The sequence below is a fragment of the Sinocyclocheilus rhinocerous genome, unplaced genomic scaffold (assembly GCF_001515625.1).
Source record: "Sinocyclocheilus rhinocerous isolate Xijiao unplaced genomic scaffold, SAMN03320098_v1.1 scaffold307, whole genome shotgun sequence".
NCBI classification, from domain to species: Eukaryota; Metazoa; Chordata; class Actinopteri; order Cypriniformes; family Cyprinidae; genus Sinocyclocheilus; species Sinocyclocheilus rhinocerous.
In genome coordinates this window covers 193,897-217,070 of record NW_015662942.1, presented here as the reverse complement: position 1 = coordinate 217,070, position 23,174 = coordinate 193,897, and the positions used below count along the sequence as shown (strand labels likewise).

The 23,174-nt window shown below is 37.9% G+C and overlaps 1 protein-coding gene across 1 annotated transcript in view; it reads left to right on the top strand.

Annotated features, from left to right (window-relative positions):
- celf2 (cugbp, Elav-like family member 2) overlaps positions 1–23,174 on the top strand; it is a 168,557-nt gene that overhangs the window by 143,472 nt on the left and 1,911 nt on the right. The window contains exons 8-12 of the mRNA XM_016538684.1: positions 2,356–2,577; positions 4,848–4,911; positions 11,834–11,968; positions 13,295–13,408; positions 19,839–20,036. Coding sequence (XP_016394170.1) covers positions 2,356–2,577; positions 4,848–4,911; positions 11,834–11,968; positions 13,295–13,408; positions 19,839–20,036 — 733 coding nt within the window. The remainder of the gene's footprint in view (positions 1–2,355; positions 2,578–4,847; positions 4,912–11,833; positions 11,969–13,294; positions 13,409–19,838; positions 20,037–23,174) is intronic.

The window sequence follows — 23,174 nt, the reverse complement described above, 5'->3', positions numbered from 1 at the left end:
ACACAATCTATCCTTGGGGGGGGGGGTTCTTCATATAAGGGGGGAAATGTGAACTGGGCATGTTTTTGTGAGATTAACTTCAGTCAGGTGATACCAATTTTAACAATGTTAACTTGAGCTAACATTTTAGCCTTATTCTGCTTCTTTCACATTAGCCTGTAGAGAGAGAGTGTGTGTGTGTGTGTAGGAGAGAAAGACTGAGCCAGAGCCAGTGAGTAATGAGATTTCATAGGTCTCTTGAGATGTTCACTCGGCGATGGCACCACTCGATTGACAGCTTGAGTTAAATCTCATTCCCCCCACCCTTACAAGTTTTATTTTTACCTCCCCTCCGTCTGAGAGCAGAAATAAGAAAATCAGCTCTCCGAATGGAACACCAAAGAACGCTCCGGGTGGATGTGAGGCGCTCCACCTCCAAGAAACTCTCAAATGTTCTCTCTCACACACACACACACACACACACGCACACACACACACTCACGTTCTAGAGGGTCTGTGATCTTTCATCTTTTTTTGTCAGACTGTGGTTTGCAGTTCAGAGAGAGCACAATAAAAGCGGCAGAGTGATTTATCAAGAGTGAATCAGCACCTGTAAGGTAGAGACAAGAGACAGAGATGTAGAATAATTGCCTTGAAGCACTCGTCTCAATCTCTCGTCCTCTTGTGGCTCCATATGGCTGCCCTGCGTTAGCTGCCGTTGCCTGAGGAACGGCTTTGATATTAATACATGTAATGGTGTTTCTGAATGTTCTTACGGAACACCATTCACAAAGTCTGTCTTCTGTAATGTGTTAATTTTATTATCTTCTGCTCAGGCTACTGTGATGATTTCAATTTTGTCTTGAGAAGACTTTGAATATAGCGAGGGTTTGTGTCGATTTGTTATGGAACATCTTTGGTTGAGTCTCATGCCCAGGTCAGATTTCGTCCCAGATTAAGAAGAAAGAAGAATGCATTGCTTTGCTTAAAAATATAACTGTTTTGAATCATGTCAAAAAATTAAGTTTATTAAACACATTTGCTTAGCCCACTTTGTATTACCATAATGAAAAAAAAATGCATTATTGAATTACAAAAAAATATTTAAATTAAGTATTTTGTTTTGTTCTGTCTTCAATTTATGCAAATATTACAATAAATTATTGTATTATAGTAATTGGAATCGAATTAGAATCACCATTGAGAATAACATTGGTATATTATTTTAATTGTAAATTATCTGTATTATGCAGATTCGTAAAAAAAAAAAAAGCATTTGTACAATGAAGTGTTGTATTATAAAAATGAGAAATTAATGAGAATCACCACTGACAAAAATGGAAATTACAAAATAAAAATAGAATTAGTAATTATATTATTAAAATATATTATTAAAAAAGTAATAGTAATTATAAAAATGCTATAAATAATATTTAAAAAAATGGTGGAGAATGTGCTCAATTCTCATAAAAATAATGTCACAGTGCTAAAAAAAAATATCTTAATGACTATGTTGTCTTTGTCTTTATCAATGAAGTGTTGTATTATAAAAATGAGAAATTAATGAGAATCACCACTGACAAAAATGGAAATTACAAAATAAAAATAGACAAGTAATTATAAAAATGCTATAAATAATATTTAAAAAAATGGTGGAGAATGTGCTCAATTCTCATAAAAATAATGTCACAGTGCTAAAAAAAAATATCTTAATGACTATGTTGTCTTTGTCTTTATGCATATATATTTTTATTTTTTTGGAATAAAATGTAAGCTAGACATCAGATTAACCCTTTTGGACCTCTTTTTATAATAGAGATTTTTGTATTCAACATTTTAACTGTTTTCGAGGAACATGATGCTGAGTAAATCATGAGAAAATGTTACATTTCGATTGAGTAACCCTTTCAAGAACTAACACATTAATTGCTATGCACACACTCCCTTCTCTCATTATATTCTGACCCCCAGGACTTTAGTTAAACGGGCATCGCAGGACAGCCCCATGATGTTTAGGTCTGTTTGCTTTCGTCGGGGAAAGAGACCGAACGTGTGAGAGATAAGCAGAAATGCGCAGGTCTGTAGGGTGCAGTGAGGGCTGTGGGGTGGGAGATCTCGCTCGCTCTCTCAGACAGATGATGAAATAGTTTTATAAAGCAGGAAATCGCTTTCCTGGGAAATAAAATCAGCAGCACAGCACAGAACTCTCATTTCACCAAGAACTCCCGTCGCTCCAGCGGTTGTGTGTGTGTTTGTGTGCCATTATCGGTTTATGCAGTACCACTGCATAAGATCATTGCTCTTCTAGATATTTAACTTTCTTTCTCTCTCTCCCTCTTCCACTTTCCTCCTCTCTCTTTCAATCTGTCCACACAGGGATGCTCCTCCCCCATGGTGGTGAAGTTTGCCGACACACAGAAGGATAAGGAACAGCGGCGGCTGCAGCAGCAGTTGGCGCAGCAGATGCAGCAGTTGAACAGTGCGTCTGCCTGGGGCAGCCTGACCGGCCTGACTGGCCTCACCCCGCAGTATCTGGCAGTAAGAGGACACACCCACGCAGCCACGCCCACCAGCAGCACAGCCAGCGCAGCCGCCGCAGTCAGTCACTGTCTCCGCCCACCTGCCCCGCCCCCTCCTCTCTTGCTCTCTCTGAGCCAGTCTTAACCCCTTTTCCAAATCTCTCATCTGTTAAACTGCGATCGCGCCTTGATCGAAGTTCGCCTCGAAACCGGTCCCCATACTCAAAATTTTTATGTGGTAGTGCTGCTATTGAGAAGCTGTTAGGGCAGTGGTTCTCAACCAGGGGACCAGGGCCCACTAGGGGGCCAGATCAAACTTGCGATAGGTTTAAGACTTAAAATGAGACAAAACAAGCACTAATACACCTGAAAATCAAGATATTTCTTATTTTAATTCACCCTGTAAAACAGTTTTTTGCTTCATAAAAGAACCAGGTTTCCCACTGTCTAGAAAAAACAGGATATACAGTACAGTTTAAAAGTGTGATTTATAAACCTGGAAATTCATGTATATAAAATATAAAAATCTTTAAACTCTATTGCCATACATATACAAGTTCTAGTTATGCCAAGCTCTAAAATATGTATATTTTGTAGAAATTATGAAAACATATTTTTAATTATCCTTATCCTTAATCCTTTTCCAGTAAATCACAAACAGGAAATGTCGCGGAGCCTTCGAATGTAGTTGTGGACAATAAAGGGGGCCTTATAGAGTCAGAAAGGCTGAGAACCACTGCATTAGGGAATACAATCGCTCCAGCTTTCTTTGTACTTTCAAGAAGGCAGACGGAGAGGGAACCGTTTTTAAACAGCCTTGGTTTCGAAAGTATTTTTTCCCATTGGTTTTCTTCATTGGCATTTTTAAAATCTATAGTAAAAAGCCTAATAAAGCCATGATCCCAAACCAACCAGCGCTGAGATCAGTCACCACAATTCAACATTTTATCCCATGGCATGGTGCATTGCAAAGAATGTAGGTCTAATCAAGTGAAAATTTAATTATGTTTTTAAAATAAATATAGAAATTATATAAACAATACCTATAGAATTAATATAGAAACATATATATTCTTTAACAATCATGGTAGGTCTTTCTTAAAAGGTTTATGCAATTTTATTAAATATCTTTCTTTCTATAGAAAAAAATGAAAGAGGTTTTTACTTGCAGAACCCAGCTTGGGTTCTGTTGTGTAATTGGATTGGGATGAGGACAATGCATAAATTCCCTGTTTCACTCATGCTCGTCTTCATCCTCCTAAATATAAAGAGGATACAACATGGTGGTGACATTTACTCGCGTTTTAGTCCATAAGGACAGTGGGTGAGGATTAAAGGACTATGCAAGAGCATTGGGACAGGGCCATCTCTCCCACCATTCTGCTTTTCCTTTTTCTGCCTTTTTCCACTTCCCTGTCATTTTAAGGTTACGTTTAGCTTTTAAGCAGTCTGAGGGGTCTAGTTCAATGTCATCCTAATCCTCTAGAGCCATTTAGAGTCTGCTTTCCTCTTCCCTTTCATGTGCAGAAACTGCACAGGACAGCAACACACTGCCAACAGAACTGACGGGTGACTCTTAGCATGACAGTTTTCACTGGCACCAATGTATGATGCTAATACCTTGAAGTGGTCCTCAAGTCTTTTATGATTTTGTTCCTCTGAATATTTTTACATGGTTTTCACTCTCAGAACTGTTTTATGTTAATCGCAAATTATTGTGTTTAGAGACCACAGAGTCCACAGTTAGCATTATTTTATGTATATGGAATATATTAATTTTGCCTTATAACCTTTCTAACACAGTATTTTAACCAGCCTCGCTGTGTTAAAGCTTTCAACAATAAATAAAACAAATTAAACCTTAAACTGAGTTTTGTCCTAGCCAGCTGCATCACAATAATGTGTGATGCCTCACACTATTTTGTTGGTAACTTTTTGTTGTGCTGCACTATAAAGTGCTCTTAGCATTAGACAGCACACATGTTGTGTATTAGAGATCAAATATATTTTAATTGGCTATGATTTTGTTGGTATGAATGCATTTATTACACTTAAATATTTAGTTTAATACAAAACTAGAGTGGGCCCAATCCTAATACTTGAGGAACACCAGTAGCTAAAAAACACACCCTAACAGACAGAGGCTTTTGTGTTGCTTCACTGTTGACAGACTGCTCTATAGTGTCACTCCAGACAGCATGGAACATGGAAACAAACCACAATGTTTCATCTATATTTAGCATTTAACACTAGCTCCTTCAAACATTATCCTTATATATCCATCGCCATAAGCCAATACATAATAATGATTACACATTAATGGTCTGTTTTTGTCTCTCTTTCTCCCAGTTGCTCCAACAAGCGACCTCCTCCAGTAACCTAGGAGCGTTCAGTGGTATTCAACAAATGGCAGGTGAGATACTGAACTCAGATCTGTGTTAACGCAACTAGCCCCATTGTAAATCCTCAACTAAACTTCCATCCCCACTACTAAACCATTCAACCCTGCTATGAATTGCATAAAAAAAAAAGTTTGACACCTCAACCCTGAGCAGATCCAGGATCAGCAGAGGTTTGGCTGAGAACATTCTCGTCCTGCCTCAGTTTAGATTCAACATGCTGCAGAGTTCTTGACAATGTGTAGCACACCTGGACGCTTTGTAATGTTTGTAAAAAGTGTTTGTATGTGTGTGTGTGTGTGTGTGTGTCAGAATTTGATGATGAACTGAGACTTGATCACAAAAAAGCCATTCTTTCCATGCCTGTTCTGATTTGCATCAAAACCTTTTTTTGTTTCTTGGAAGAGGAGTTTGTCTCATCATTCAATCATATCTCCTTACCTGAGCTCTGTGAGGCTTATGGTAGACCAAATCATGATGATATGCCCCATCAACCCTCAGATGTCTTCAGCTTTTTACATTTTCACTTTAGCAATTCTCAAAGAAGAGGAAAAATGAAAGTACCCTTATCCAAATAGGCCACTTATCACAGTTTGTTCATGCCACGAATACTGTCAAATTCACCAGAAACCTGCAGAGAATTCAGCAACACAAGATGGATTCCTTGTTGAAGCAACATGATATGTTATTCTATCTTCATGCTGACTTGGTTTAGCACTCTGGAATATGATTAGTGTTTTACAACATCTGCCAATGAGCTCCTGCTTACTCCGGCTGTTAGACAGGTGCGTGTTGTTCTCTCTTTGACAGTTTTTATGCCTCCGACATCACGCTAGATGCAACAAAAAATTAAAGTTCCTCTTTGCTCACTTTCCTTTCCTTCTTTTTTCCATTTGCAATGTTTTTTCGCTGTCTTGTGTGTTACATTCCCAGTATGTGTCTCTGTTCTTGTCAGGTCTTAATTGTGGTCTGTTTATCAAGCTGCCAGGCCTTCAAGGAAAGTGAAATATTTATAGCACGCGCTCTCGCCTAATTGCAGCTGCTAAGGATGAAAGAAAGAGAACGTATTAGCATCCAAAATGGCTTACAGTGTGTGTAGGATGAGTGCCTTTATCTCCTAAAGCCTTCCCCCCTGACAACAGTTTTGCACACCAGAGAGTGGCTTCCTCATTAATGGAGGCTCTTGTGGAGAGGGTGAGCAGGACTGTGGTGTTTTTGTTTACCATTATGAAGAGTTCTGGAAGACCTCGTTTAAGTTTAGTGGTACATCTGTGACAGCCTCTCAGCGAGAATGAAGTTCACATCGAGCCAAACCAGCAGCAGCTGTCATCATAAAATTAAAGAGCGAGAAATTCCCACATTACCATAACAATTGAATTTTCTGGACCTCATTTTTTAAAGCAATATGTTCTCCCAATACAGCTTAGTTTAGACTTTTAATCAAACTGGTTTATTTGCGGAAATGAATGGGAATTGGTCAAGCATGATGGAAAAAGTAGTTTGTTATTATACTTACAGATTATATACAGCAATGTGTCAGTGCTGGATTAAAGTAACCATTCAACCAGAAATGAAAATTCGGTAACACTTTATTTCTTTAGTCCACTTTAGACATTCTATTAACAGTAAGTAACTTTGCAACTACATGTCAACTAGCAGTTAGTAGAGTATTAGTAGACTGTCTGCTTAATATCTTCTAACACTTCTTTGTCAACTTATTCTACTAACCCTAAACCTACCCTAACAGTCTACTCTGAGAGTTAGTAGACATGTAGTTGCAAATTAATGAGAATTAGTTGACATGTAGTTGACATGTAGTTACAAAGTTACTTGTAGTTATTAGAATGTCTAAAGTGGACTATCGAAATAAAGTGTAACCGAAAATTCTGTCATTTGCTTATGTGTCATTCCAAATGTTTTTGGTTTATTTCTTTTTTGGAACAGAAAGGTATATTTTTTAAAATGTGCAAGCTGCTATTTTACATAAAAGGAAAATCAAACAGACTGTTATGTACATGTTAAACATTTAAATATGGCACTTCAAGACTTTTCACCAGGTTCAACTAATGACATTTGACTGTGTTGATGCTAAACTTAATGCGGTTACTTCTTGATTTGCCATATATGAATTTACCTCTGTACAAATGAGCCAAATACAATTAAACTTCTAGGTATAAAGTATTCATAGCCATAGCCTAGTGGTTGACGTACATCAGGGGTATCCAACCCTGCTCCCGGATGACCTCTATCCTGCAGAGTTTAGCTCTAATCCTAATTAAACACAATTAATTGGTATGAATTAGGTGTGTGCCCGAAGCTGAATACCTTATTCGGAAAGGCACGGATAATGGCTTCAAAAACGAATAACGGATAACGAATAATTCTGCCCGAATATTCGGCTGAGGCTGGCCCAGTCTGGTGTTTGCTATAGATAACAGGTGAGCCAGGGGAACAGCGCGATATTTTACACAAACCTCTAAATTCACGCAATAATGAGTGTGTGAAGTGAATGAATGTAAACTTTATGAATGAAAAGAGCGCAAATCAGACACAGCATTGCTGTTTCCACTTCGTGCATCTCTCAGAAATCAGAGCTTGGCAAGAGTAATATTACCTAAAATAATACTTCATACACGTTCTACTATTTGTGTATATATAAAAGGCAATGATTTAAACCTTACAGGCTACGATATGATACACGAATGAATAAGCACAGCGCGATCGTCAATCAAACAGCCATGTTGCCGTCTCTGCGCATCTGTTTCTCAAAAACCAAACCATCTCTCTGTCAAGAGTAGGCTAATAATCAACTTAAATACAGATACACTTTCTACTAGGCCTACATGTTTGCTTCCTTATCTTTTGCTGGTTTGCGTGGCACACGCACATTTGTTTAGTGAAGTTAAAAAAAAAGACTCGTTTAAAAAGTTCTGCATAATGAAAATGTGCGCCTTGAATTCATTCAGTCGTGTTCAAATGATCACTAAAAGTTTGTCATGAAATCTTCCTACTTGTATGAGAAATGTATTTTTAGAAATTAATTAATTTTATATTTTAGAACACTGAATAGGGCAAATAGTCGAAACACAAATATTTTTCCATACTCTGTTCTCTTTTCCCCAATAGGTTTTCCAGATCTGCAAATTACTTCAGTGAAATACTTTTTCAAACTGCGCAGGAACCGGTGAGCCAAAGGAAATCTTGTTGTTTTACATAAACCTCTAAAATTACAACCCAGTAACAAGTGTGTGAAGTAGCTAAATTAAATAAGTGCAAATAAAATAGCAGTGTTGCAGTTGCCTTTGTCCATGCATTTCCTGGAAATGACTTAAATCAATTTCCATATTTCTAAACTGCGTAGGAACCCTTAATGTTTTAATTTAGATATTTAAATAATTATTTATCGGATCATGAAAGGTCTCCAAGCTGGGACTTGAACTCACGTTGCTCAAAGCACAACCGCCTAACTCTTGAAGCACTGCCTATACAAGGAAATCAGCTCCGACTGTTAGAAGATATGTAAATAAATGTTATAATCATAAAAAAATATATATATATTTTAGTTAAACACTGCATATTTGTTCAGTGATAACTAGGAAAAAAAGATAGGCTGTCTTATCATATATAACTGTACGAAGTTCTGGTTCAGTCTCCGCCTATACTTCCGGTTTTATCCGAATACAGATACAGATACGAATAATTTTGTGATTGATACAGATACAAATACAGATACAAACACCGGCTTCACTGCACACCCCTAGTATGAATGCATTTGTTACACTTAAATATTTTGTTTAATGCAAAACTAGAGTGGGCCCAATCCTAATACTTGAGGAACACCAGTAGCTAAAAAACACGCCCTATAAGATAGACCACTGCAGATAGACCATTATCCTGCAGAGTTTAGCTCTAATTCTAATTAAACACACCTGAACTAACTAGAAACATCCAAGCAAGTGTGTTGGGGCAGGTTGGAGATACACTCTGCAGGACATTGGCCACATGTTGAGCTATGAAGCTCATGCAAGAGATGCAGGTTTAGATCCGATCTGCCTCGTCCCTCATCACTCCCACTATATATATATATATATATTTGTTCTTTCTGCTGTCTGTTGAAGTGGAACAATGGCCAAAAATTAACATTTAAAAAGTTCAAAGTAGACCATTGCATAAACCCAAGCAAGAAACCTGCTCAATATGACCAGATAAACATATCAGTCTGTTTGAGACACTGCTTGAAGTGCGAATCGACAGGAGCTCTCAAACTCAACAGGATTTGAAGGCTTTTCTCGGCTGAATTGTGAAATCTTTGGGCCCCTCCATCTGTCGCCTGGCAACGGTCTATGATTGGCAGACGATATATACAGCTGACATCTGCTGTGTCTGTGCTGTGGGTGGAGTTACGAGCCATAAGGAGCTCCATTACACATGATGAACATTCAGCGAGAGCCAGCATCACCTCTTTCCTGACACCTCTCTCTCCGCTCAGTACGCCGAGAGTGTGAACATACTGCATGGATGGATCTCTCTCTCACACACACTAGCAGAAGTGCCTTTCTCAACCACAGAAACTCACATTGTGCCAAATACTCAATGCCCATTTTTTGCACTTGTGTTCCAAAAACTCAAAATGGTTCATTTTCCGCTTTATTCAGAAGCACAAAGGCGGTCACAAAGCCCTCAATTTCATAGTCCATTTCTGTCGTAACCTCCCTTTTTGACCTCCCAACACTGCACTTTCTTATCCAATGAAGCTTTTTCTAGCTTCTTTTATATTATACACTATTCAAGGTTGAAGTCTTGAACCATGAATTCAGAAATGACCTATTTAATTGACCTGTAACATTCTTTACTGTGAACAATTACTCAAAAGAATTAAAAATTTTGCCTTTATAATATTTTGTTATAATGTAATAATTAACCCTTTAGGCGCCAGGGATTTTTGGGAAAATGCTGGATTTTGACATCAAGATTTCAAAAGCTTGTGGCTTGAAAGGGCTTAAAGATAGAGATCTACTGTAAATTAGAAAATTATTTAATTTCGGTAAATACTTTTTGATCAGTTCATCAGTAATATTCAGGAAATAATAGATATTGAATTGATGTTTGAACTTATTTGCATGTTTTTTTTTTGTCTTTTTATCCTCATTCCAAATGATCAGAAAAGAGGAAACCAACAATAAAACAGGAGAAAGTACTAAATTATTACTATATTACTTTACTATATAGTAGTAAAACGCATGTGAACAGTAGCCTACTTTTTGATTAGTTCATCAGTAATATTCAGGAAATAATAGATATTGCCCTGCCACCCCCATCCCTGTTGGGCAAAGGGTCGAAATGATCACTTGTTTGTGCTTCGTGAACACTCTCGCCTTGCACGGCGGCACCATTGCGCTGCAAAGATGTACCGGGAGAAGCGCGATTATTAGATGACCGATCGTCATTTCCAAAAGGCAAATATTCCCCTTCAGAGTCAGAATCGGCGAATAACATTTGCACCACATCCTCACGGTACAACTTTTTATTAGCCATTTGGCGATTTTCTCTTACAAATCTCACAATTTACTCACACGCTATGAACTGAACTGCTTCCGCATCAATGACACGATAGCTCACTTTCCTCGAACACTTTGAATAGGAACGTGACGTAATTTTAGTCTAGAATCGAAGTACTACATGTCTGCCATCTAGTGGTAGGGAATACAAATGAGATATTACACCATATTAGGAACTACAGTCTATTTTATTAAGTATGACGTCTTGTCGCAATTTTGCGACTTTGGCGCTTAGAGGGTTAAAACTGCTTTCATTTTTGGGTGAAACCACAGATCACTCTTGTTTTTCAAACCCTTCCTTCAAACCACCTAGGCTGAGACCACTTTTCACAAGTCCTGGCCAATTTTTTCTTTCTTTTCACTGCTGAGTATTCGTTTCTTTCGGAAATGCCACATTACGGAAGTGGACTGGGTCTTGAGAGCCATTTCATGCTGATTTTAAACCTGCTGTTCAGGACCTGTAACACATTATGGAATCATCTTTGCTCTTATGTCTTGACCTGGGCTTTGTTTTGCAATTAGAGGTAGATTTCCTGTCTCTAATCACCTTCTGTGATGTGCTAATTAGACTCTTAATGCACTTCTCTTGCTTGCTCAGTGGATTGGGAGGGCAGACAACCGTGGCGTCCCCAGAGCACTGTCTGACCAATTCAAATTACACGCTAGTGCTGTCTAAAGGGATAAGGCTGGAAAAACAAAGACATTTTTTTTCCCAGATGGCTTCAGATCCTGCATTTGAGCCTTTGCTTTCAGTCTCAGTTGACAAACATTGATGTGTACTTGTCACCTTTCAGGTTGTCACTTCTCCGTGATACTTATTAATTTTCAAATAGGTGCTTACAATCTTCTCTTATTGCACACATTCATCAAGCCAACACTTGGGCTGACTACCAGACCATAATTGGGCATTGGTCACCAAATTATGGACTTGTAGGAGGGTGTCAACAAATCCTGTAATTCTGAAGTCTTGTGTGTCTCTTGTGCGTGTTTCTTTCTCTCTGTGTGTGTGTGCTTCCTCATAGTATAGAGTATATACATTTTACGTGTATATACGACACATGCTGTGCATTTTCGTGTTGTACCACTTCCAATCTCTGTCCTTCTTGGCTGCAAGCCACTTCCCGCAGTGTGTTGGCGTCATGGCCACTGCATGTAGCCGTGCCCCAAACACACTGATCTAGAGTCACCTTTGGAGTAGATGCACCCGAGCTCACGCATAGAATCGGATTTTCAGTTCGAAACGCCTCGACACACAACTCAACTGTCTCTTGTACACAAATACCTGCTCGTGTAGAGCATTCTGTAGCACATGTGGTTCCTTTAGTTGAACATGCGCAAAACACACACACTCACACATTGACGCTTTCTCTTTCTTCAGGTATGAATGCTCTGCAGTTGCAGAATCTGGCCACTCTAGCAGCAGCAGCGGCTGCAGCACAGAGCTCAGCCAGCCCGTCCACCGCTAGCGCCCTGACCTCCAGCACAGGGTCCCTGGGAGCCCTGGCCAGCCCAGGTAACCAGAGGCCGTCCCATCATCATCATTATCATCTTCGATATCGGTATCATTTCCACCATAGCGTCGTTGTCCGTTCATCTGTTGTAGTCGAGTTCCCCATTCTCTTTGATGTTTGAATGTCCTGCATCGTAATTCTTAAGTTTTCATGTCGTGTTTATATGTGTGTGTTTGTTTGCGTAATTCCTTGATAACGTCCATCATGGTTTACGTTCATCATCATCATCATCATGTTTGGGAGACTGTGTTCATATGTGTGGCGTTACGCTGTTGTGCTCTTTGGCTTTAACCGTGCTCCATTCATTTTGGAAAAGATGAAATGTGAAACTAGCAGACACTTATAAGTGTGACACATGGTTCTCCAGTTAGATTAGCATCTTTGTGTCTTGCTTTGAAACTCGAACATTTCTTTCAAACTGCAAAAATGCAAATGAAGCAGAGGGAAAATGTATATGCTTCAGAATTCTTTTGTTTCGAGAGATGTTTTGTTTGTTTTTTATTGCTCTTTTCTGAAAACATTGTCGTCATGATTGCAATAATCTTTATAGTTGTTGATGTCTCTATCTTGTCTTTTTTTCTGCAATTTTAACCAGTTCCCTTTAGGAATGAATAAAGAATTAATTAATATATCTATCCATCTGACCATCCATCCACCTTATCCGCTTTATTAGGACTGCATCATATAGCAAAAAAAAATTACAATTTCTAGTTCTTTGATGATATTCAGTGTCATAATAGGGTGATTTTTTTTACAGAAAAATACCCGTAGTAATGTATAAATCTGAATTAATACTGAATGCAAAAGAAAAAAAATACATTAAAATAATTTATAATCAATGCATGTTTTTTTTCTCACACGTTCCACAAAGAAAAATCACATTTATTATTTTTTTTTTTTTTTTCATTTGCATGCACCAGTATGAAACAATACACAGTAAGAAACAGAAATCACAGGCACTATTTAAAAAAATATATCTTGATGCACAAGTTACAGGACAAGGATGGATTGCAAAATTAGTCTAATGAGACCCTCTTTAGAAAACTTAATGGCCTAATAAATTGCGCAATAAAATCAATGCGATATTCACAACATAACTTCATGTTACACTGCCATCAAAGTCACCCAACCCTACAATCTATCAGTGAATCAATCTTCCACCCATGCATCCTTCCCTCTGTGTACCTCCACCGAAGCTTTTATGTATGTAACTTTAACCATTTCAGTATCATCTGCAAATGTATGTGTATGTTCAAACATCTCTCTTTTTTCTCTCTTCCATTTCTCCACCTGTCTCTCCTTCCTGCTCTGTCTGTCTTTCCCCACAGCAGGTTCCACAGCTAACTCCACCATGGGTGCGATGGGTTCCCTGGGTTCTCTGGGGACACTGCAGGGTCTGGCCGGGGCCACCGTGGGCCTCAATAACATAAATGCACTAGCAGGTAGCGTCAACAGTGAGTACTACCGTCCATCGGCCTCTCCATCCCAATCCATACAACATCACCTCATACCAGCCCCTCACTGCTCATAGAGATGCCCGCTATCTCCCAAACACATACATAGTGAATGTTTTTCAGTCGATTTACTTTAAACAGCATCCAAAGCGAGGGCATCTCTCTGGGCTTCAGCGAGAGTTTGTTGCGAGAATTTCTCACATTTAGTCCTGCTGATATATTTAAACTGTGTCTATGCCTCATTATTAAATCAGATCAAATCCATTTGCTAAGTCAAAACAAATGTAGCTTATCTCTTGTAGTCGTGAGTGTGTTTGCACCAATCACACACATCTCCACACATTCAGACATGCTAACACACTGCTAAACCATTGCTCTGGGTGTTTCTATAGACGTGCACTTGTTTTGTCACTATTGTGTGTGTGTGTGTGTGTGTGTGTGTGTGTTGTGTATATGTCTCTGTTTTATCTTGGGGTTTGAATGATTTAAGACTAATCTAGTGCTGTCAAAAGATTAATTGCGATTAATCGCATCCAAAATAAACGCTTTTGTTTACATAATATATGTGTGTATACTGTGTACGTTAATTATGTATATATAAATACAAACACATGCATGTATATATTTAAGAAAAATGTGTTATGTTTATATATTAAATATATTTATATATAATATAAGAATATAAATATATAAATGTATATACATGTAAATGTTTTCAAAATATATACTGTATGTGTGTGTATTTATATATATACATAATAAATATACACAGTACACATACATATATTATGTAAAAAAAACTTTTATTTGGGATGCGATTAATCGCGATTAATTGTTTGACAGCACTAGACTAGACCTATCCGTGAAGAGGTAGTAGATGCTATCTGACATGTAATAATAATAATTAAAAAACAAACAAACTGTGGAACACAAAAGAAAATGCTTTAAAAACGGTCACAGTGTTTGTTATTGTTTTCATCAGTGAAGTCCAATGTTGCTTTGGTCCAGTTGACTTTTATTTTGTAAGGACAAAAATGGATGAAGAACATATTCTTTTGTGTTCTGCAGAAGACAGGTGTCATACAGGTGTAGAAGCGCATAAATGATGACAGAATAGTCATTTTTAAGGGGTAGTTTAACCAAAAATTGACATTTTGTCACTAATTAATCTCCCTCGTGTCATTCTAAACCCATAAGGCTTTTGTTCTTCTATGTATTTTTAATGAAACCTGATAGATTTTTGTCCTTTTATCGACAGTCCATTCCAGCAAAACATTGGCGCTTTATAACTACATAGAGTAATACAAATGAATCAAATTTAATCCAAGTCCTTTGAAGACACGTGATTTTATTTAATAAACAGATTTATTTAAGCTTTTATTCACATATGAACATTGATCAACGGACATATGAACAACACATCAAATATAGTATACGGAAGACAAACTGTAATTGTTTGCAGTGTTAGGAAGGTTACTTTGGAAATGTAATAGGTTACAGATTACAAGTTAGCCTATTCAAAATGTAATAAGTAGTGTAACTATTTCAATTACTTTATTAAAGTAGTGTACTTTCGGATTACTTTTCTAAATGTATAACTCATGTTTTTAACTGTTAATCATTCTAAAACATTTAAACCAGGTGGGGTTAATCCACACTAGTTCTCAACACTGCTTACCGTCAGACTTTCAAAATCCTTATAATAATTTAAGTTTAAAGCCTTCACAAAAGCAGGCATTAGCACTTTTTACTTTTACTTTGAGATCGTTCTGAGGTTAAACAGATTTTAAATCATAAAAAGATAGTTTAATAGCTATGATACTGTTTTTAAATCAAATGTTTGCATAGCTATGGCGGGAAACACTGGCATTTAACAATGCCTTGGGGGAAAAAAAACAGTTAATCTTAAAAAATAAAGCATATACGTAAACTGAAATAGAAAATAAAACAGTTATCGAATAAGCATGTGCCCTATTCTGTGTCCTAAACTCCTGAAACATTGATGTCTTCGTATTTTAGAGAAAGGTCAATGCTATTTGAGAAATAAATGAATAAAATCTGTATGTGTGTGTGTGAAAATATTCAGATGTAACCCCACTTTGTAATGGTTAACATTTTTAAAAGTAACTGTAATTTACATCACACATTTTTTCTCAGTAACTGTAACTGATTACAGTTACATATATTTTGTACATGTCGTTTCATGTAACTAATTACTCCCAAACACTGATTGTTTGACATAGAAGAACAAACCTCACTGTTTATGAGTTGTGCTGGAATGGACTTTCAATGGAAGGACGGAAATCTCTCAGGTCCTATAAAAAAATCATTTGTTTCGACAATAAACAAAAGTTGTATGTGTTTGAAACAACAATCTCTCAGGGTTAATAGTTGAATAGTGGCTTCTGTGGGTGTTGTGACTTACGCCAGTAGCTTGTAAACAGATGTTTTGCATTTAGTTGTTACCACATTGTGTATTTTAGCACGACTGCAATGCTGTATTGACAAATCAGCATTCAAGACCAGAACTACTAATCTTATAATAAAATGTACCCGTGTAATTAGTATGAATAGACGAGCTAAAGATCACCGCGGCCTGTGCATGTGTATATGTCAGTGTGTCGGCACGCAGACAAAATCTCTATCTCCACCAGTGACCTTTCTGCCAGGTTTCTGGTTTTATAAATCAAGCTCTCTCTAACAGAGTTTCCAGGCCGTCAAGCCAAAAGGCCAGTCAGTAAATACTCATGAATCGGTCTTTATAAACACACACACACACACACACACACACGGACTAAAATATATTCTGCACACAGTACACAACTGCTTCTACGGTAGCACGATTTAATGTGTTGTTTTACATTATGAATATGAGTTGCCACAAGGGATTCTCTAGTTTAAGTGTCCTTTTTCAGTTCTTTATTTCTGCCATAGCTAGAAAAAATATATATTTTATTCTATTACTCTATACTGTAATAATGTATCTGATGCATTATATAGACCATCATTTGCACAAGGAGAGTTTTTGAACAAGATGAGGAACATCCAGTTTATCAGTTTAAGAAATAATTAACAGATTATTTGATAATCAAAATTAAAAACTACAATCCATTTAATGACACAAGGATTTGAACTCTATCGCCCCCCCATTAAGTACTGATATTTGTTATCACTAAAAGTAAAGGCAGTGTATATGAAATCAATAATGATAACATTCAATAATTATATTTAAAGAAATTGATTATCTCTCTATCTATCTATCTATCTATCTATCTATTAATTATAGTTATATAATTTATATTTATATACAGCAGGGATGCATTAAATTGATTAAAAAAGACAATTATATATGGAATAACTTCCATGAAGTTATTATGTAAATTTCCTACTGTAAATATATCAAAACTTCATTTTTGATTAGTAATATGCATTGCTAAGGGCTTCATTTGGACAGATTTAAAGGTAATTTTCTCCAAATTTATATATATTTTTTGCACCCTCAGATTCCAGAATAGTTCCAGGCCAAATATTGTCCTATCATAACATACATCAATGGAAAGCTTATTTATTCAGCTTTCAGATGATGTACAAATCTCAATTTTGATTAATTGGCCCTTATTACTGATTTTGTGATCCAGGTTAATATATAACTGTTAATATATACAGGGCCTAAAACTAACTTTTTGCCACACCTGCCAATGGCCGGTGACATGATAAAATTTACCGGCCAAATTTTTGGCCTAAAATTATAGGGCCTAAAATTAACACTCGCCAAGCGCCAAATGCGAGTAAAAATCAGCATTGGCGAGTATATGTAACGGTGTCAGTCGCCAGTTGGCGGGTACAACTTTTACGAATTATAACAATGCAATGAAGTAAAAACAACAGCCAGTTTTTAAAGAGATTAGCTGTTTCTGACATAAGCGAATAAAATAATCTTTTCTGAAGACAAGATCATCATGATTAGCTGTTCTGTCATAAGCGACAAGAGCGAATCAAATAATAGCCTTTTGGCGAGTTACCTTGTAAACGTAGTCTTAAATGAGTTATAAAATTATTAAGTTATAAAGTCTTAAATGACTGTAAAGAGTTGGGAGAAAATCGGATGTGTGTCAGATCCGCGTCATATGCTTCAGGTTTTTAAAGAGACAGCGCTGATTTTAAAGTGAAACCTGCTGAATCATGGAACATGATCTTTACTTAATATCCTAATGATTTATGGCATAAAAGAAAAATAGATAATTTTGTCCCATACATTGTATTTTTGGCTATTGCTACAAATATACCCATGCTACTTATGACTGGCTTTGTGGATATATATATATATATATATATATATATGATCCTTTGGAACTTATTCTAATATGCCAATTTTGTGCTAAAGAAAAATAAATACCTTTGTAAGCAAATAAATACCTTTGTAAGCAAAGCAGACTTGTTCAAAACCTTTTAAACCTTATTCTTAACAAACAGTAATTTGTGTGTGTGTGTGTGTGTGTGTGTGTGTACATATATATTCCCATAGACTGCGCTTATGCCGCTCATATGTTTACAGGAGTTACTCACTGAAGCACATGTGCATCTGTTTTAGCAGTCAGGGGTTCTGCTTTTAATGGATCCAAGGATGCATTTGTATTTTATTAAAAGAGTTTAATGTTTTCCCCACAACCCCTTTAATACAGCCAAGATTGCTGACGCGAATAATGAGATAATTAGATGTAGGGGCTGATTTTAAAGTGAAACCTGCTGAAGTCTGTCATTGATGTAAATCAAAGAACAAAAGAAAAAGAGAAATCCTTAGACTGTTCTAGTCGCTGATTAACTTTTATAGCTTGAATAAAGATTAATATGTATAGTTTATGCATATATAATATAGTTTATGTGAAGATTGTTTTAAAATCACTTAAATTAAAAGTTGTTATATATTTCATTAAATGTTAAAAATAATGGCTTTCAATTATACTGTAATTATACTGTAAAGGGAAAATGCACCAGCAGGACAAATAAAAAATATTGTAAAAATATTTAGTCATTGTAGTAGTAATAACTGCCTGTTTTTGCAAAAAGAGTTTCATGGCCGGTAAAATAAAATTTTGGCCGGTAAATTTTATCATGTCACCGGCCATTGGCAGGTGTGGCAAAAAGTTAGTTTTAGGCCCTGTATATATATATATATATATATGTTTAGTTATATATTAACCTGGATCACAAAATCAGTCATAAGGGCCGATTTCTCAAAATTGAGATTTGTACATCATCTGAAAGCTGAATAAATAAGCTTTCCATTGATGTATGTTATGATAAGACAATATTTGGCCGACATACAACTATTCTGGAATCTGAGGGTGCAAAAAAAAAATCTAAATATTGAGAAAATTACCTATAAATCTGTCCAAATGAAGCCCTTAGCAATGCATATTACTAATCAAAAATGAAGTTTTGATATATTTACAGTAGGAAATTGACATAATATCTTCATGGAACATGATCTTTACTTAATATCCTAATGATTTATGGCATAAAAGAAAAATAGATAATTTTGTCCCATACATTGTATTTTTGGCTATTGCTACAAATATACCCGTGCTACTTATGACTGGCTTTGTGGATATATATATATATATATATATATATATGATCCTTTGGAACTTATTCTAATATGCCAATTTTGTGCTAAAGAAAAATAAATACCTTTGTAAGCAAATAAATACCTTTGTAAGCAAAGCAGACTTGTTCAAAACCTTTTAAACCTTATTCTTAACAAACAGTAATTTGTGTGTGTGTGTGTGTGTGTGTACATATATATTCCCATAGACTGCGCTTATGCCGCTCATATGTTTACAGGAGTTACTCACTGAAGCACATGTGCATCTGTTTTAGCAGTCAGGGGTTCTGCTTTTAATGGATCCAAGGATGCATTTGTATTTTATTAAAAGAGTTTAATGTTTTCCCCATAACCCCTTTAATACAGCCAAGATTGCTGACGCGAATAATGAGATAATTAGATGTAGATTTCCGCTGTGTGAGGTTAAAAAGGTGATTGGTCAGATGTTTCTGTGTGTCTGAGGGTCGCCGTGGTGATCGTTTCATGCTGCTATTGTGACATTAGTCTGCATGTGTAGGCCGCGCTCCTCATTTGCATATGCCGGTCAGTATATTATGTATCTTCTCTATCTTGTGTTTGTGTGTATATGTGTGTGAGTGGGTGCTGTTTATGATGTAATGTCCAGCGTGACGTTTGTGATTCTTCTGTTTGGAAGAGTGTTACGTTCACTGTTCACGTGTGTCGTTGGGTTTTTCATGTTCTGTCTGTTTTTGTGTGTGTCATGTTGTGCTTTGTTGTAGAAACACACCCTGAGTCCAAATGCTAACGAGTAAGAGCACTTCTTTTTTCTTTATTGTTGGGTTTTATGTAAAGTTGCTCACATGCTCTCAGGTATGGCAGCTCTGAATGGCGGGCTGGGCAGCACGGGCCTGAGTAACGGGTCGGCCGGACCCATGGATGCTCTCACACAGGCCTACTCAGGGATCCAACAGTACGCGGCTGCCGCCCTGCCCACCCTCTACAGCCAGTCCCTACTGCAGCAACAGAGCGCTGCGGGCAGCCAGAAAGAGGGTATGGACACACACACACTGGACATTGCTTACAATGGAAGTGAGAAATCTAGTTCAACTAGATTAACTACATTAAACTAGATCTAGAACTAGATTAAATTAGATTAAATATAGTTCAACTTCATTTAAGTAGCACAGCAAATATGGAAGTACATCAATAACGAAAGTTGGGGGGGGGGAGTTTGCATTTTTGAGGCCACTATGTAACATGGTTGAATATTTATCTAGGGTCCTTAACTATTATCTACTTACATTTAAATTAATAATTTAGTAGAATTCACGTATTGTGTACATGTAATAAATTGTACTTATATTTTAAAAATACCTGCATGTAATTGCATCTGTAATACATTTCTGCAATCACATTTATAATTACACTGTTGACCCATCCCTTACACCTTAACCCTTTCACTGGTGAGTTTAAAATATTCTAGCTGTCCCCCCAGAGTGAGTTTTTTTAGGCGACCTTTATTTTAGAACTTTTCCCCTTATTGTTTCTATGGTGACGCTTCATGCTTGTCACGTGACACACCGCGGCCACAATAACACTGTGTGACGTATGGATCGCTTTTATTTAATTTTTAGTTTTTGATTCAAAATATTCATAAACTTGCTTACCATATCATCAACTATCTGATATTCTGATTCACAAATATGTGTAAATGAGTGTGTTTTGTCATTTAAAAACCGTTCTAAATGAGCTTGATCGTGATCTGTAACGTGAGATGGGCACAGCCACGTTTGTTCGCGCTGCAGTTACAAGAGTCCTGTCAGTTGGATTTACCGCATGTAAATTAATCAATTTCTCCCGAAATACATGTAAGTAAGTGGCCGGTGAACTGGGAGAAGAATAGAGTGAACTTTATTGTTACTTACACTGTGTGTATCTGATATTAATAAAACACGGTGGCAAATTATATTTGAATGGATTGTTATTGCTGCTTCCATGAACATCCGTGTGTATTTTACGAACTCTAAATGTATTGTTTTACTAGTACTTATGTGTATTTAAATGTCTGTAACCTAAAATAAACATTATGTGGTTAAAACCACTGCATAGTTGTGATTATATGACAAGTGCAGCGGCGTCTCAGCGCCAGATAAAGCTCGAAAGCACAGTTTGAATTTGGCAGTTATGTGACGTCACCGAACATTCTAAATCCCATATGTGGGACCGTACTCCCAGGGGCACGGAAATAAAACTCCCATATGTGGGACCGTACCACTTAAACCTACCCATACCACCAAACCTGTCCCTAACCTTACCAGTATCCCACCTCAATAACAGTAAAAGTGTTTTGCAATACAGTATGAACACAGTAAGTACATTGCACTTTTTTTTTTTTTTAAATGCAGCTTCACTAATTTTGTGAAACTTTTGTCATTAACATACATCCATAACCAAATCAGTGTCAGTCAACATTCACTACCATTTAAACGTTTAAAATACTGATGTGTATTTTATATATACTATATATTACTACATAATATCTTTATTTAAAAAACCTTGACCCTGTAACACTTGCACTCTCTATTCTTTCTATTCTAACTACTTGTTTTCTTTTTATTTATTATAAAAAATGACCCTCTAACACTAGGGTTCTCTATTCTTTTTCTATTCTTTTGACTTTTATTTTTATTTTTTTTTTAAATAATAATTGACCCTCTATCACTAGCGTTCCCTTTCAGTCGGTGACTCTCGACGTCACGTCGGTGACCGATGAATTGGGATCTCGCTTCGAGAGACCAATCTACTTCGAGTATAAACTAAACGAGCCAATGGACATTGGCATGCGATAATTGCATCCAGCTGCCGCTGATCACAGCGTGAGCATAAAAAGGCAGCCAATGCAACGCATACCAGCTTTTCGCTTTAGAGCCGAGCGATAACATTGTTCTGCTCCTGCCAATATCTTCGTGTGTGACGACGAGTTCAGCGCGCTCAAGGGAGCTTTCTGTGTTGGCATACGGTCGATCCTTCTGAGCCACAGACCATTTCTGCGGTTCGCTTTCGAGGGACGTGCATATCAGTACAAGGTTTTGCCCTTCGGGCTGTCCCTGTCTCCCCATGTCTTCACGGAAGTCGCGGAGGGGGCTCTTGTTCCCCTCAGAGAGCAGGGTGTTCGTATCCTCAACTATCTCGCCAATTGGCTTATACTAGCTCAGTCTCAGGTTCAGTTGTGCGAACACAGGGACTTGGTGCTCCGGCACCTCAGCCAGTTGGGTCTTCGGGTCAACTGGGAAAAGAGGAAACTCTCCCCGGTGCAGAGGATCTCTTTTCTCGGTTTGGAGTTGGATTCGGTCGAAAAGACAGCACGCCTCACAGAGGAACATGCGCGGTCGGTGCTGAACTGCTAGAATTCATTCAAGGGCAGGACAGCGGTCCCACTGAAACAATTTCAGAGGCTCCTGGGGCATATGGCAGCTGCAGCGGCAGTTACACCGCTGGGGCTGCTTCATATGAGACCACTTCAGCACTGGCTTCATGGCCGAGTCCCGAGGCAGCGAGGCACCCGGCAGCGCGGCACTCACCGGGTCCCAGTTACACCGGCCTGTCGCCAAACCTTCACCCCGTGGTCAGACCTTGCATTTCTCCGGCCAGGAGTGCCCCTAGAACAGGTATCTGGGCATGCTGTGGTTTACACGGATGCCTCCACCACCGGCTGGGGGGACACGTACAACGGGCACGTAGTTTCGGGGGTGTGGACGGGCCCCCAACTGCACTGGCATATCAATTTCCTAGAGTTGTTAGCGGTGCGCCTTGCCTTGAACCATCTCGAAGGGCTCATTACGAGGCAAGCACGTGCTAAACAAACACAATAAACACCGCACGTAAAAAACACACTGCAGGTCGCCACAGTGCAGCGCCCCGGAAGTGCCCCTTTGGTCCGAATGGATAACACGGCGACCGTTGTGTACATCAACCGACAAGGTGGTCTACGCTTTCGTCGCATGTCGCAACTCGCCCGCCACCTCCTCCTTTGGAGTCGGAAGGCTCTGAGGTCACTTCGTGCCAATCACATTCCGGGTCTGCTCAACCGTACGGCCGACGAGCTGTCACGAGCTATGCTCCTGGGAGAATGGAGACTCCATCCCCAGACGGTCCAGCTGATTTGGAGACGTTTCGGAGCCGCTCAGG